This window comes from Hibiscus syriacus, unplaced genomic scaffold (genome assembly GCF_006381635.1).
Source record: "Hibiscus syriacus cultivar Baekdansim isolate YM2019G1 unplaced genomic scaffold, ASM638163v2 tig00110483_pilon, whole genome shotgun sequence".
NCBI lineage: Eukaryota > Viridiplantae > Streptophyta > Magnoliopsida > Malvales > Malvaceae > Hibiscus > Hibiscus syriacus.
This window is the reverse complement of record NW_024062759.1, coordinates 1453012-1468981: the sequence shown is the minus strand read 5'-3', so window position 1 is coordinate 1468981 and position 15970 is coordinate 1453012. Positions and strand designations below refer to the sequence as shown.

At 39.6% G+C, this 15970-nt stretch overlaps 1 protein-coding gene and 1 pseudogene across 2 annotated transcripts; one reads left to right on the top strand and one right to left on the bottom strand.

The window, feature by feature from the left end:
- Positions 1 to 2277: 2277 nt before the first annotated feature.
- On the top strand, positions 2278 to 9803 carry LOC120129124 (annotated as a pseudogene).
- A 98-nt stretch (positions 9804 to 9901) lies between these two features.
- Positions 9902 to 10455, bottom strand: LOC120129146 (DNA polymerase delta subunit 4-like). Of its 2 annotated transcripts, none has more exons than XM_039146727.1 (2): positions 10267 to 10455; positions 9902 to 10190 (listed from the first exon to the last, which is right to left on the bottom strand). In XM_039146727.1, exons 1-2 carry the CDS (start codon positions 10421 to 10423, stop codon positions 9994 to 9996), a joined length of 354 nt encoding a protein of 117 aa, XP_039002658.1. In that variant the 5' UTR covers positions 10424 to 10455; the 3' UTR covers positions 9902 to 9993. The 2 variants fall into 2 exon arrangements, with proteins under 2 accessions (XP_039002658.1, XP_039002659.1); XM_039146728.1 differs by having other exon boundaries at positions 9902 to 10187.
- Between the last annotated feature and the right edge of the window lie 5515 nt (positions 10456 to 15970).

Here is a 15970-nt window from a genome sequence, read left to right as displayed (position 1 = left end):
TTCTTTTCAACCATAAAATAAATATTTAATTTGGCTAAGTGCACGAAATAAATATTTAATTAAAATTAAAGGGTAAGTTACACAAATGGTTACTAATGTGTGAGGTAAATTTTGTTTTTCACTTATGTTTCAAAAGTTATAAATAAGTCACAAACATTATCGATTGGTTACAAATGGCCACTTGTGACAGATTTTAACAACTATTATTGTAGATAATAAAATGTTAATTTGACACATTAAACAGATGATGTGGCACTATTTTTCCACACATTTGACTTTCCAAAGCTTTTTACCAGCATTTAAGAAAAAAAATAAAGAACAAAATGTTTGTCTTCCTCTCCATTCTTCTTCTCTCTCCTCTCCTCCCTACTTACAAGCCAGAGGAGCTGCAACTCTTAATATTATAGTTTTTTACTTCTATTCATTGTTTTAACCTTTCCTCTTCTATCTTTTCCAAGGAAGCTCACCTAACTTGTGCCTCTAGTAGTACTAGTTTCATGCATGAGCTAATTCCACAGCTCCTTGTGCTCACTCACCACTACTGTTGCACCTAAAAGAAGAGTAATATTTCACTTAGTTCTTATGGCTTTCATGAACAACTGGTTAGCCTTTTCTTTGTCATCTCAAGAGCTCCCTTCACAATCGGTTGATCATTACTTTCAATCGCAGGCCCTCGTCTCGGTTTCAACTTCGATGTGTCTGGCGGCGGCGAGTGTTTTGATCTCGCCTCTGCTCCTCCTCTCAATCTCCCTCCCCCATTTGGCATACTTAAAGCCTTCTATAGAAACACTCAATCCCAAGTTTTGTTTGGTTTGCTTTTGTTAAACCTATCCATTTGTTGTTGTCTTAATCATGTTTAAAAAAATGATTCTTCTTGCAAATTGGAATACCAGGGGTTTAGGTATGAACTCAGATGGAAACTACGAGGCAAGCTCGGAGCTTTCCATGTTCGTAAGTAGTAGTAGTTCATGCAATAAACAAAACAAAGAACCAAAGCTTGAAAACTTCCTCGGTAACAATCTCCATGGTTGTAATACCTTCACCGGAGATTACATGTTACAGCTCCCGTCACAAGACACAACAACAAATACAAGAACAAGTAACGGAGAAGATGACAATAACAACAACACCGGTAATAACGGCGGTAGTAGCTCCATCGGGTTGTCCATGATCAAGATTTGGTTAAGGAACCAACCGGCACCGACTCAAGCCGAACCCAAAAACAACGGCGGTGCTTCACAATCTGTCTCTTTCGATGAGCACCGGTTCACAAACGGGATCTCCTTTGCCTCTCATCGCACAACAAGCACTGTCGGCGGAAGCTGTGGAGAGAGCTCTTCCTCCGATAATAACAATAATAAGCCGCAAAATACTTTGAAATGTATAGATATTACCCTAAGCGTTATAAGTGAAGCGACGCTAAGGAATACCCCATCATCGTTTAACGTGTCACGTTAACATTTCGTTACTTACAATAACGGTTACTAACGTCTATTAATATTGATTGTAATTTGTAATCAATCAATAACATTAGTGATCGATTTATAAATTTTAAAAAATCAATAGAAAAAATAAAATTTATCTCAAATATTAATGATCATCTATATAATTTACCCAAAATTAAATTAATAGAATACATGTATAATGAGGATTAACTGTATCATTATACAAAATATTTAGCTCATGTTATGATTTTATTGAAACTAAATTGATAAAAATAATAATATTGAAATAAAATTTATATATCAAATTTAGTGAATATAAAGGTAGTTTACCTAAAAGTACATTTAGAATAAAATTATACATCAAGTTTATAGTGACTATGGAGGTAGTTTGTTAAAAGAATATGTCTCAAAATATTATATGCCAAATTTAGTGACTATAGAGATCATTTACCCAAAATACATTCCAAATAAAATAATATAATAAAAAATTCTTTTTCCCCCTAAATTTTCCTTTAGAAGTTCCTAAGCTATTCTGATACATACAGCGCCGCCACATATACCACTCTGGTCTACTACCTGTTTTATGCCGTACCAAGTAAATTAATTTGAGGTAATTTTCAAAACCCTAATCTTTGATTGATTGAGTCATGAGATTTTGAATGGTGGTTCGGTTTCCCTTGTCTCCTTCACTCTGATTTATTTCATTTTTCTGCTTCCTGCTCTGTCTCATCGATTTCTTTTTGAAAGCTATCTGTAAACATTTTAGCTAGTACTGTCTCTCTACATTTTTAATCTTTTTTCCCAGGTTTGTTCTCTGTTTCTCATTTTTTAATCCAATAGAGAAGAGAAATGTCAACTAAATCACAGCCATCTTCATGGCTTAGGCTCCTTAGCCGCTCCTTTCAAAATCCACCTAGAGCCCCGCCTTCATTTTCTCGGAAAAATCTGTACGAATTTTTTGCCAAACACCATTACTCGACTCATATTCCTAAAACCCCCATTAAACCCCATTTCTTGTTTTGTCGAAATATCTCCACTTTTTCCTATTTCCATAACAACCATACTCCGAAATCTCCACTTTCTTTCATGCGATGGCATTTCTGTAAAGGCTTCAGGTCCGACGAGCCTGGCGAGGATGATTTCTTGGCTGATGTATATGATGAAATGGAACGCGAGAAGCAACAAGAAATAGAGGATAGGAAGAGAAAAGGTTTGGACACAAAGGATTTTGATGAAGAGGATAAAGAAGATTATATGGGTGTAACGCCATTGACAGAGAAGCTTGAAAATAAGTATTTAAAGGAGAAGGAAACGACTAAAAGAATTCGTAAAAAATTTGAATGGTCCTCGGATTCGGATTCCGAAAGTGAGGATGAGTAGGATTACGTGAAGCAGGAAAAGCAATTTGAGAGGAAAAAAAGATGCATGAGCAGTTGCTAAAAAACTTCTGTGAGGCAGGTAAATGAACAAGCCTTGTTTTAGTTGTTTCGTTGCTTATGTACTGAGAACTAATGAGAGTACAACATGTGGATGCACTTAGTGTAGAATGCTTATTACATAAACACTAGAGTTGTCAATATTAGACACTATATCGGTATACCTAGAAAAACACTTCACGAAAAAAAAATAACTTGAATGTCACAGGGATACATGAATGTCTCAAATGTATATCGGAAAAAGTCACAAACTTGGCATGTATACAGGTACAAATGTTCCCATGTAAAAAAAAAACTATTAACTGTTACATTTATGGCTTGTTAGAGTTGAAATTTTTAGTTTGATTTCTTTGAAAAGAACATGACGAATGATTTACCTTAGTAAGAAAGGAGGTTACAACCATGGTCAAACAAATCTAATACATTCAAGTGCATAAATTCAGATGAAATAAACTCGGTGGATTTTGTAAATTCTAAAATAAAGATGCCTCATGTTTACTTAGTGATGTAAATAAATTAATACCATTTACTGCATATTTTTTTTCGTTTTTAAGTGATATTTATGAAATTCACCAATTGTTGAAAAATTACATTGTTGCACTTGACAGTGACACTCGATGATGCTTTTAAATGGATGGATAAAATTGACAAGTTTGAGGAAAAGCATTTTAACTTAGCCCTGAATATAGGGTCGTTGGTGACTTGATGAATCTACTTAAGGTTGCAGAAAGCAAGGAGAAATTTATCATTCAACAAAAATTGAATAGGGCAGTGAGGCTCCTTTAATGGAGGGATCGCTATGATCCCAATAATCCTGCCAATTATAAAGTTATGAATGATCGACAAGTTGGTCCTCCTGTTGATCATGAGGAAGAAGCTGAAGAGGAGATCAGAAGAAAATAGTAAGAAAAGATGACGAGGATGGGATGAAGAAGAGTTTGATGACATGAAAGAGAGAGATAATATACTATTGGAGAAGCTCAATGCTATTGACAATAAACTGGAAGAGAAGCTGGCAGAGTTGGATTATACATTTGGCAGGAAGGGTAAGTTTCTGGAGGAGGAAATTAGAAACCTTGCGGAGGAAAGAAATTCTTGACAGAGAAAAGAAGACCTCTTTACAGAAAGGTAAGTGTATACAAGGCCTTCATTTATCTGGATTCAAAGTTCAAATAATTTTTTTTTGATAGGAATAGAAGGCCTCATTAAAAACCTCCCTCATAGTTGTCTCTTTAAAGGAGACAAGTAGCGGAAGGAGGAAAAGAGTGCCTTAGTAGATTAATAACCAACAATTACATAAGATTACCAAACATTACAAAAGATTGCCTAAACAAAGAAACATAACCAAAATAAAATGCCAAAAGCACAACTCCTAAAAACAACCTCCACACTCACTAACCAATTCCTGACTTAGCTAGACCATCAGCTTCCTCATTAATACATCTGCTGATATGCCTAATAACAACATTATAAAGCCCAACTGACTTCTGAATTTCTGTAATAAAATCAACAAGGTGAACCGGGCAGAGATCCGGGCTGTTGATCCATTTCACTGCCAGAAACGAGTCACTTTCTAAAATCAGATTTCCTTTGTTTTTTTTGATAGGAATAGTAGGCCTCACTAAAAACCCCCTTCATGATTAACGGAACTTGAAAATAGTTCCTTAATCAGCGGAAGGAGGAAAAGAGTGCCCTAGGAGTTCATTAATCTTAAAACATTACAAAGTAATACAATGTCTAATCTCCCTCCAGAGATAAAAAGCCAAAAAGAACCAGCCCATAATAGAACATAATACTCAACCAATACCAGACTTAGCTAGAACATCCGCCTCTATATTGGCTGTTCTACTAACCCATCTAATAAGACCTTCATAAACACTAAGCTTTTGAATAATTTCCTTAACAACTTGAACATAAACGACAGGACAAGAACCAACATCCTTGACCCAACCAATTGCCACCTTACTATCACTCTCGATAATCAATCTCTCTTTAAATTTGTGGCGAATAGATTCATAATAAATAACCCCTTTAGGATAGCTTTCAATTCCATCAAAGTTGGAGGTCCCGGACCAGCAGGGTCTTTGAAGGAGCCGAGAATCGAACCAGAACTATCTTTCAGAACGCCACCTAAACCACTCCTCTTCCAATCACTAGAAGTAGCCGATCCACATTAAGTTTAATAAAACCTTCTGGAGGAGGGGACCAAGGAACCTTAGATGAAATCCGATTAGTATAAGACGAGCAAGAATCCACTAAGGACGGGTCGGCAATAAGAGCATCCTTGGAAATAGAAATCTGAGTTTCCCTAGCTAGAAACCATGAAGCAAGCCTGCACCTAGCTAGATAGAATATTTCTGCTCGATCAAACTTCCCTCCTTCAAACACTATATAATTCCTAGTTTTCCATATTGTCCATAAGACCACTCCAGGGATAAATGACCACATCAGAGAGTTGGTCTTTAGGTTAGTCCATGCTACTAGGAATTTTTTTGCATCTTCATGAAAAACAGACTGAAAATTCCAATAACCCATGAATTTAGTCCATATTGGCCAAACAACCGAACATGAAAAAAATAGATGAGATGAAGACTCTTCTTCTAGATTACAAAAAGGACACATAGAATCATTTATGCCTGAACACCTCTCTTAACCAGAGCTGTCTTCACTGCCAGCTTCTTTAAGATAACTTGCCAAAGAAAAGTCTCCACTCTTGGAGGCAGCATGCCCCTCCAAACAATAGATTTCCAAAAATTAGCTTCCTCCAAATCAGAAATACCCGAATAATATAGATTGGCACATGATTAACATTGAAAACCCCTTCTCCATTCCCCTTCCACAACAGTCCATCAACCGCATCAGTAGAAACAGAAAATTCTGAAATAACAGCCATCAAGTTTAACCATTGTTCAAATTCCCAGTCATTCAACTCCCTTCTCAACTGGACGTTCCAAAACCAGCCCCCAGAACTGTAATCCCCAAACTGAAATAATCTTCCGGTTTTGTTCACTGCAATAGAGAATAGTCTAGGGAACATGACCCTCAAAGGATGATCCAATGCCCAATTGTCTTGCCAAAACCGAATATTCCTCCCATTGCCAATTTTGTAGCTATAATTGCTTCTGATACTACAGCCCATCGAATCAGCTTTAAAATGATTATTCACCAAAGATCTCCATATCCAAGAAGATTTAGGAGAAACCTTACTATCAAGCTGCATCAATGAAGAATCCAATTTGTATTTAGTGCAAATCATTTCCCTCCAAACTGCCTTCCTCTCCATAGCAAACCTCCAAGCCCACTTTTCCAATAAAGCCCTATTCATCGTATTTAAATTAGGAGAACAAGGTCCTAAAGCTGTAGAGAATGAAACCAGCTTGTTATTACCAGCATCTTTAAGAACTCCACCAATACCACTCCTTTTCCAGTCAAAATTGACTGCCCCATCAACATTCATCTTAAAGTACCCGGAAGGAGGAGGGCACCATTTTAATCTTGACAGTCGAAAATTAGAGGGGGATTTATGCTTATCCGCCAAAGTAAGATCTCCCACAAGGCTGTCCAAATGAATAGACAAATCCTTATTTTTTGCTAAAAACCATGATGCCACCCTATACCTCACCAAAAAGAACAAATTATCTTTGTCCATCTTGCCATTCTCAAAAACAATCTGATTCCGGCACAGCCAAACAGACCACAAAACTGCTCCTGGAATAAATCTCCAAATATCCGAGTAGGGTCTAAGATGCAACCATGAAAGCAAGAAGCCTTTCGGATTATTAGGAAAGACTGAAATAACTTTCCACAAACGGAGTAATTTTATCCAAATTTGCCAAACCTGGACACAGGAAAAGAATAAGTGACTGACAGATTCTGGTTCCTCTCCACATAACACACAAAGGTTTTCGATATCTTTAACCCCTCTTCTCAATAAAACAGTTTTGACAGCCATCTTCTAATGAATAACTTGCCACAGGAAAATCTCTACCTTTGGTGGGACTAAGCCCTTCCACACAATCTCCAACCAAGAATTGTCAGATTCTGCTAAACTTGAAAATAATCTTGAGCAAGAATTAACCGAGAACTCACCATCCCCACTACCTTTCCACACAACACGGTCTCCACCCTTCAACAGCGGGCGAAAATTATCCAGCAACACCATCAGTTCCATCCAATGCTCAAACTCACTATCCATTAAATTCCTCCTAAGTTGTAAATCCCACACCCACTCCCCATTCGACAAACACCCAAAATCAGCCACAACACCTTCCTTATTAACAGACAGAGCAAAGAGCCTAGGAAACAAAGTCTTCAAGGAAACATTAAAAATCCAAGAATCAAGCCAAAATCTGATAGATTCTCCTTTTCCCACCTGAAGCACGAGATTATTTCGAAAGCATAATCCAAATGAGTCGTTAGACCAATAGTTATTTAAAACACCTTTCCAAATCCAAGACACATTAGAGGGCAAATTATCATCTACCACAATAGAGCTCGAACCCACATTGTACTTAGAACAAATCAATGTCTTCCACCAAGAGTCCTTCTCTGTAACAAACTTCCAAACCCACTTGCCCAATAAAGCTCTATTCCGTAATTTTAGATCCGAAATTCCCAATCCCCCCAACTCTTTTTTACAGACTGTATTCCAATTAACCAATGAAGCCTTTCTTCTCAGCCGAAGAACCGCACAAGAAGTTGGCCAAAATAGATTCCAGTTTCTTCCTCACAACCACTGGCATTTTAAAAAGTGACATATAGTAATTAGGCAAAGCATTCAAGACTGAATTAATCAAGACTGTCCTTCCTGCTATTGATAAAGAAGACATTTTCCAGCCTGTTAATTTCTGGTAAAACTTATTTACAATCGGATCCCAAAGTTGAATTGAATTCCTCTTAGCACCCAATGGTAACCCCGAGTAGTCTATCGGAAAGGAGTCTCTTAAACAACCAATAGAATCTGCCCATTCCCCAACAATGTTGTCTTGTAAATTGATACCAAAAATTCTGCTCTTTATCAAATTCAGCTGCAGCCCAGCAAAAACAACCAAAACCCTCTTCAGATTTGCCAATTGACCCTTTGAAGCTTTACAAAAAATAATCAAATCATCCGCAAATTGTAGATGAGACAGCATCGGCGAAGAATTATCAGAACCTAAGCTAATATTATTCTTACATTTTCTTAAATATTTCTTTATTTATATTCATGCTTTGCACGGGCAGATTATCTTGCCCTCACTTGTAGAAATATAGTTTTCTTTTATTCGGATTGGCAAAATAAACTTTTTTGGGTTCTGGCAGAAGTACAAATTATTTTAGTTTGTTTTGTATCAATTCAACTTTGTAAGGATTGTTAGCGAGCTATTTACAGTTCTGTATATTGATTTCTGCTCGACCTTAGCCATCATTAGCCAGTATGAATCATCTGATGATAATTATTTGCATTGTTTTCATTTGAAGTATCAACATTGTGTTTTTCAAGCAGTTTCATGTTGCATGTAACTAACTCTGTTTTTATTGAATGACGACAGGATTTTGATTTGAGGTTGATAGATATAAATTGAACTTGTAAAGTAACAAAGGTAATATAATGCAATTTGATTGAGTTTTGTTGTAAGATTGATTTCTATGCAACTCATTTGAAGTTGATATTGTTCAGGGAGGGCAAGTGGTCAAGTACACCGTTTTGATGGTGTGTGGAAACTATCATGGTGTTGTTGGATATGCAAAAGCCAAAGCTGACGCAGTCCCTATTGCAGTCCAAAGGGTAACTTTCCACTGCTTTTATTTATACTGTTACTTTTATTCTGCACCATATAATCAGTAGGAGAATCGATTCTTTATTTTCTATTACTTGACTGGTAAATCTGGTCTATTCAGACAGACATGTTTTACGTCCTGGTAATCGTAATAAGTTTAAGCTTTAGTTATGATTGGTTTTTATATGGTTACTTTGTTACCATGATGCCATGATTTCTGGGATGTAGTACTGAAATCAATTTAATTTGGAAGGTGTGTAATATCATCGATGTTGTCTACAATGAACATGTTCTTGAATATCACCTAATCATTTATTAATGTATCTAGCTCGATGAATTTACTTGACATGTACCGACTCATGTAACCTACAACAGGCACATGAGAAATGCTTTCAGAATCTTCACTATATTGAATGACACGAGGAGCACACTATAGCCCATGCAATTCAAGCATCATATAAGAAGACTAAGGTGCGCATAACTCTCATTTTGTTAACCATTTTAATTCTATCTTGGTTTTTCCTGTTGAGTTAATTGTTCACGTTTGTTGATGCTCGAGTTTCTCAGCATTCACTCACTATTTATGCTTTGGTAGGTCTATCTCTGGCCCGCACAAACTGTATCGTGTATGAGAGCTGGAAGAACCGTTGAAAACATATTGCTTTTAGCTGGCTTTAATAATATCAAATCAAAGGTTTTTTCATGTACTCGGACTTTGAGCGTATATTGGATTTTTCATGCATTTGAAGATTCCTTACAATGGTTTTTAGAATCCAACTTTTTTTACGCTGATCTGAACTATCATCTCAGGTTATTGGCTTAAGGAATCCTCACAACACCGTCAAGGCTGTTTTTAAAGCCCTCAATGCAGTAAGTAACTAGGTCACCCATATAATTGGAATAGGGTTTTAAAGCAAGTTGCTTTTAGGCAGCCTGAATAGCATAATAAATGGCATGATTGTAGGTCGAAACACCAAAAGACATGCAGAAGTTTGGGAGAGCAGTTGTTGAGAAACACTTGCTGCAGTGACCATAGCATCATATCACCTTGTGTTTTTTTTTTGCTTCTCAATTTACAACACTTTTGAGCTTAAATTTTGTCATTGATTGATGCTTTGTCATGTGATTGGTTTAGTCACTGAATTCCAGATCTTTTGTGTCAAATAATATGGGGCTCTGATTTTGTGTCTAATTACTTTCCCTATGTTTTTTTTGGAAGGAAACTAATGAGTTTAGAGAGTTGTAATGTGCGCATTTCAAAGCAGCAAATCCTAACAGTTTCATGATAACTTTCAACGAGAAAATCCAGAATATGTACAATGGTTTCATCATCTGAACGTAATAAAATACCCACTAAATGCGACCATCAAATAAAGATTGTGGGTTCACTTTACCACGTTTGAGAATGCTTTCGATCTCCTTAGGAGGGTTGAGACCCAATCTTTGAGCTCTTTCCCAGCGGTCAAGCCTGGGTATCGCAATGCATGGTCCGAACGCCATGTTCATATCAAATAGCCTCAACACTTGCTCCTCCTCGTCAAAATCATCTGCTTTTAACAAAAAAAAAGTTTCAGTTTTATAAATGAATACCCATTTCTAAGGTGGCGAAAGGAAAAGGAGAGTGACCTTTGAGATCGAAAGAACCGCCGTGGGAAACGAGGGCCGGCGGTTGGACGATATTGGAACCGGAAGTAGCGGCGGCATGTTTGGTTGATTTTGATTTGGAAGTGTTGCTCTTCTTTTGCTTGTAGAAACCCTCGATGTTCTTCGCTGGTGTCGCCATTCTAGATGCTTCCCTTGAAATTCAAGACTTCCTTTTTCAGTATTATTTGTTGGTTTTGGAATTTATATATGCAAGTCAGCACGGCACAACAGGCCAACTCAAACCGGAAAAAATGGGCAAATTCATTTTATTTTCTATTAAGCCTACATAAATTTATTTTAATCGAATAATTTATTGAAAATTATTTAATTTAATTTTAAAATCAGTAAATTGAACCTATATTATTTTAATTTAAAAACAAGTGTAGAACATTGGTATAACTCACATATGTAACTATAATTCAATTTTGCTAAAAAAAATTGTATTTGATTTTCCTTTGTGTTTGAGAAAAATGTATTTTATGTTCAGATAAGTAATAATATATCTTTAAAACTGAATCTGAGAAATGAGGAAGGTATGGTAAAGCCTGCAACTAGTGGTTTTAACAATGTGTTCCATTTATGATGAATGTGAACAGTGATGGGTGGTTTTTCTTTTTCATTTCTTAAGAATTCATAAAGTGCATAGTGTCACGGACCGCGAGTCCACAACGAAGGTTAGCACACGAACAATAGACCAAGAGCACCTATGTGGCATTTTGGACCTTCTTGGACCCATGAAGACTGGCCCATTCCATGGAGATGAAGAGCCTCGCACGTTTATGGTAGGAGAATCCTAGGTTTAATGCAAAATCCTCTTGATTCTTTCCATAAACTTTGTAATCTTTTATCTAAGGCAACATATAGCTAGCTTGATAGAGTTTCCTTAGTTAAGAGAGATTTTGTAATCACAATCCCTTGATTTGTGGGATTTAGAAGATTGTATTCAATCTAGGCTGTCGATGTACTTAGATCTTAGCCGTTCATTGAGGAGAGCTTCCACTATAAATAGAGGCCTCTACTCCTTATTTGTACTACTCACTTTTTCATTTTTGAAAAATCATAGAACATTCTCTCAAAGTTCTCTTGTCTTGCTTATTGTGTTAAGTTCTCTTGTTTTTGTTTCCGTTGGGAAATCTAAGTATATTTGCTTAGGTTGTTTCAGGCTGACTTAGCCGCAATCACAAAGAAGGCGACTAAGGCCGCACGTTCGAGGTGTTTAAGTTCCAAGGGCGTGACAAGTGGTATTAGAGCTAGTTTTATGAGATATGGCACAACAAAACCATAACGAGGTCCCAGTAGCCAACGAAGTGATGGAGACTCATGCTGTTGTAGCAAAGAAGCGTGGAAGCTCAAAGGATGTCGTGGCATCATTTGAGTAAAGGGTTGGAAGGTTGGAAGATCGATATAATGAATTCCAGGAGACTCAAGTCTCGATTGAATCTCGCTTGGAGAATCTGGAGTATGTGGAGGATGTACTTCGTCAAGAAACTCAAGCACTCATCAACGATATGGCAGATAAGGTGGATGACCGTACCCGAGGCCTCGAGAGCATGTTCTTGGCCATGAGGGCCGAAATGATGCGGGAGGTGAAGGAGTTCAAGAGTGAGTTGCTCGTCTACAAGGCTGCGGTGTTGAATGGGGTGACTGGGGAGGCACAAGCACCAAGTACCCAAGATCGATGTCCCTAAGTCGAAGAAGTTCAAGGGGAGTCAAACTGCCCAAGATGTGGAGAATTTCATCTGGGGCATGGAACAATTCTTTCGAGGTATGGGTATCGGGGATGATACCACCAAGGTAAATGTTGTTTCAAATTATCTTACTGATGTTGCTATGTTATGGTGGCGACGTAGGTGTTCCGAGAAGGAAGTTCTAGTCGGGACATGGGAGGAGTTCGTGGGTGAACTCAAAGAGCATTTCTACCCAAAGAATTCTATGCTCGAGGCTCGAGCAAAACTGAAGTAGTTGAAGCATGATCGTACAATCTTGGAGTATGTCAACAACTTCACTCAGATAAAGATGCAAATTCCCGACTTGGGCGAGTCAGAAAGGTTATTTGTATTCATAGATGGACAACAACGTTGGGCCAACTTGGAGCTCCAGAGGAGGGGAGTGAGGAATCTCTCCAAGGTATTGTATGAAGCCGAGGCCATTGCCCCATTTGAAGTGAAGAAGACCGACTCTCTCAAACCAAAACCAAAACCCAAAGGTAATGGTGGGGGAGAGAAGGCCAAAGGAGGTTCTAACAAGCCAGTAGGGGCTAATGGGAAGTAGAATGATCGACCCAAAAGGATGTCCAATCCTTGGGAGAAGAATGGTGAATTGACGTGTTTCTCTTATGGAGGAAATCACATGAAGAGAGATTATCCTTCTTAACGTGAAAGTTTCCTCCATCAAGGAGACTGATGGGGAAGAAAATGAGACCTTGAAGCTTGGTTCCATCATTAGTTCCATGGAGATCAAGAAGGGTCGCAAGAAGAAGGGACTGATGTACGTAGACATCACCGTGGTGGGCCAAAAGATGAGTGCACTAGTGGACATAGGTGCCTCAGAATTATTCTTGTCTGAATAAGCTGCCAAGAAACTTGATCTTTGTATGGAGAAGACAAGTGGATTCATTAAAACCGTCAACACCAAGGGGGTTCCGATTGTTGGGGAAGCAAAAGGAATCAAGCTCAGCATTGGAGGATGGACCGGGAAAGAGTCCATAAAGGTAATCCCACTCGATGATTTCGACTTTGTTATTAGGATTAGTTTCCTTGATCGGATTAATGTGTTCCCCTTACCATTTGCCGATTGCCTAGTAATTTATGATCCGAAGCACCAATACATTGTCCCCGTGAATCAAGAATCTAGAGTAGATGCCAAGATGTTGTCCGCGATCTAGTTCGCAAAAGGGGTGCGCATGGAGGAACCCACCTTTATGGCTTCATTGGTGGGAGTTGAGCCCACAATGACCGAGGAAGTCTCGACTGAAGTGGGATAAGTATTGGCAGAATTTAGGGATGTGATGCCAACTAAGTTACCGAAGTGTTTGCCACCGAAGAGAGAAGTGGACCACAAGATCGAGCTCGTGCCGAATACGGAGCCACCCGCAAGGGCACTATATTGTATGGCCCCACCAGAGTTAGAGGAGTTTCGTAGACAGTTGAAAGAGCTCCTAGATGTGGGGTATATCCGACCATTAAAGGCACCCTTTGGTGCACCGATGCTATTCCAGAAGAAGTATGATGGCTCCCTCCGAATGTGCATCGACTATCGAGCTTTGAACAAGCTCATTGTGAAGAACAAGTACCCGATCCCGTTGATTGCCGGCTTGTTCGATCAACTTGGTGGTGCAATATGGTTCACCAAGTTAGATTTACGGTCTGGATACTACCAAATCATGATAGCCGAATGTGATGAACTGAAGACTATTTGTGTGGCGAGTTACGGTTTGTATGAGTTCCTTGTGATGCCCTTTGGCCTCACGAATGCCCCCACTATCTTCTGCACATTGATGAACAAGGTACTACAACCCTTTCTTGATCGTTTCGTTATAGTTTACCTTGATGACATTGTGGTGTATAGTAAGACATTGGAGGATCACGTTGAGCACTTGAGAAGAGTGTTCCAAGTCTTACGGGAGAACGAGCTCTTTGTAAAGGAGAAAAAGTGCTCGTTTGCGCAGAAAGATGTGATGTTACTAGGCCATGTTGTTGGAGGAGGCAAGATCCAGATGGATAAGGACAAGATTCGGGCGATTGATGAGTGGAAGCCACCCACCAAGGCGACCGAGTTGAGAGCATTCTTGGGACTAGCCAACTACTAAAAGCTATTCCAAAATTATCACACCTTTGACCGAGTTGCTCAAGAAGGGCAAGGTGTGGGAGTGGAGCACGGAGTGCCAGGAGGCTTTTGAAAAGATCAAGGAAGCCATGATGAGTGAACCCGTGTTAGTGTTGCCAGATTACACCAAGCCTTTTGTTGTTTTCACCGATGCATCTGATGTTGCCATTGGCGGAGTCCTTATGCAAGAGGGACATCTGGTTAGATATGAGAGCCGGAAGCTCAATGAGACCAAGAGGAGGTACTCGGTTCATGAGAAGGAGATGACTGTAGTGGTGCACTGCTTGCGCACTTGGAGGTACTATTTGCTTGGTTTTAGTTTTGTGGTATTTACCGACAACGTTGTAAATAGTTATTTTCTCACCCAAAATAAGCTTTCTCCCAAACAGGCTCATTGGCAAGAGTTTCTTACTGAGTTCGATTTTTCCATGGAGTACAAGTCAGGGAAGGTGAACTGTGTTGCAGATGGCTTAAACCAGAGGTATGCCGTCGAGACTGTGGAGGGTACTTTGCTCGAGAGGATCAAAGAAGGTTTTCCCCATGACCCTGTGGCCGAGAGAATCATTGATGGAGCTAAAGAGGGGCGAACCAGGGAGTTTTGGCTCGAGGGGGAGTTACTCTATTATCGAGGACATCGTCTCTTTGTACCTCGATATGGTAAACTGCGCAAGGAGCTCATAAAGGAATGCCATGATTCCAAGTGGGCGGGACATCCAGGAGTTTATCGAACTTTGGCACTACTGTCGGAACAGTACTATTGGCCACACGTGGCTGAAGATGTGCATGCATATGTGAAGACTTGTCTTGTGTGCCAACAAGACAAAATCGAGGCAAAGAAACCGGTGGGACTGCTACAACCTTTGCCCATTCCTGAGCGCCCATGGGAGAGTATTTCCATGTATTTTATCATTGGTTTGCCCAAGACTGATGGACTTTCAAGTATAATGGATGTGGTTGACAGGTTTTCGAAGTATGCAACGTTCATTCCAACGTCCGAGATGTGTCCAGCTGTGGAGGTGGCTCGACTGTTCCTCAAGCACGTGGTGAAGTTTTGGGGGATGCCGAAAACCATCATTAGTGACCGGGACACGCGATTCACAGGAAGGTTCTAGACGGAGTTGTTCAAGCTGATGGGATCAACCTTGAACTTTTCCACCACAGTTCATCCATAAACCGATGGGCAAACCGAGCGAGTGAATGCTTTGTTGGAAATTTATCTGAGGCACTATGTGAGTGCCAACCAACGAGACTGGCCGAAGTTGTTGGATGTGGCCCAATTTTCCTACAACTTGCAACGGAGCGAGGTGACAAACCAAAGTCTGTTCGAGATCGTAACCGGGCAGCAACCGTTGACACCCAACACGGTTGTGACCAAGTATGAGGGGCCAAATCCATCAGCACACAGTGTTGCCAAGGAGTGGCATGAGCAACACGACTTAGCTCGAGCTTGTTTCCAAAAGGCGGGGAAGCGAACCAAGAAGTGGGCTGACCGAAAGCGTAGGGACGTGAACTTTGATGTTGGTGATCTTGTCCTTGCGAAATTAGCCAATTTTTGCGCCATGCGGATGTGCACAAGGGGCTTGTGCGAAGGTACGAGGGTCCGTTCTGAGTAGTGAAGCGGGTAGTCACCATGGCCTACAAGTTGGAGTTGCCTTCAACCATCCGAACATATCCCGTGATCCATGTTAGTCTACTCAAGTCGTACCATCAGGATGCAGAGGATCCGGATCGCGACAAATCACACCGAGCGCCAGTCGGAGTAGCGGTCTCCTATGACAAGGAGATCCAAGACATACAGGCGGAGAGAGTTATTCGACGACCAGGACACCGCCCGAGGCATGAGTATTTTGTTATGTGGAAG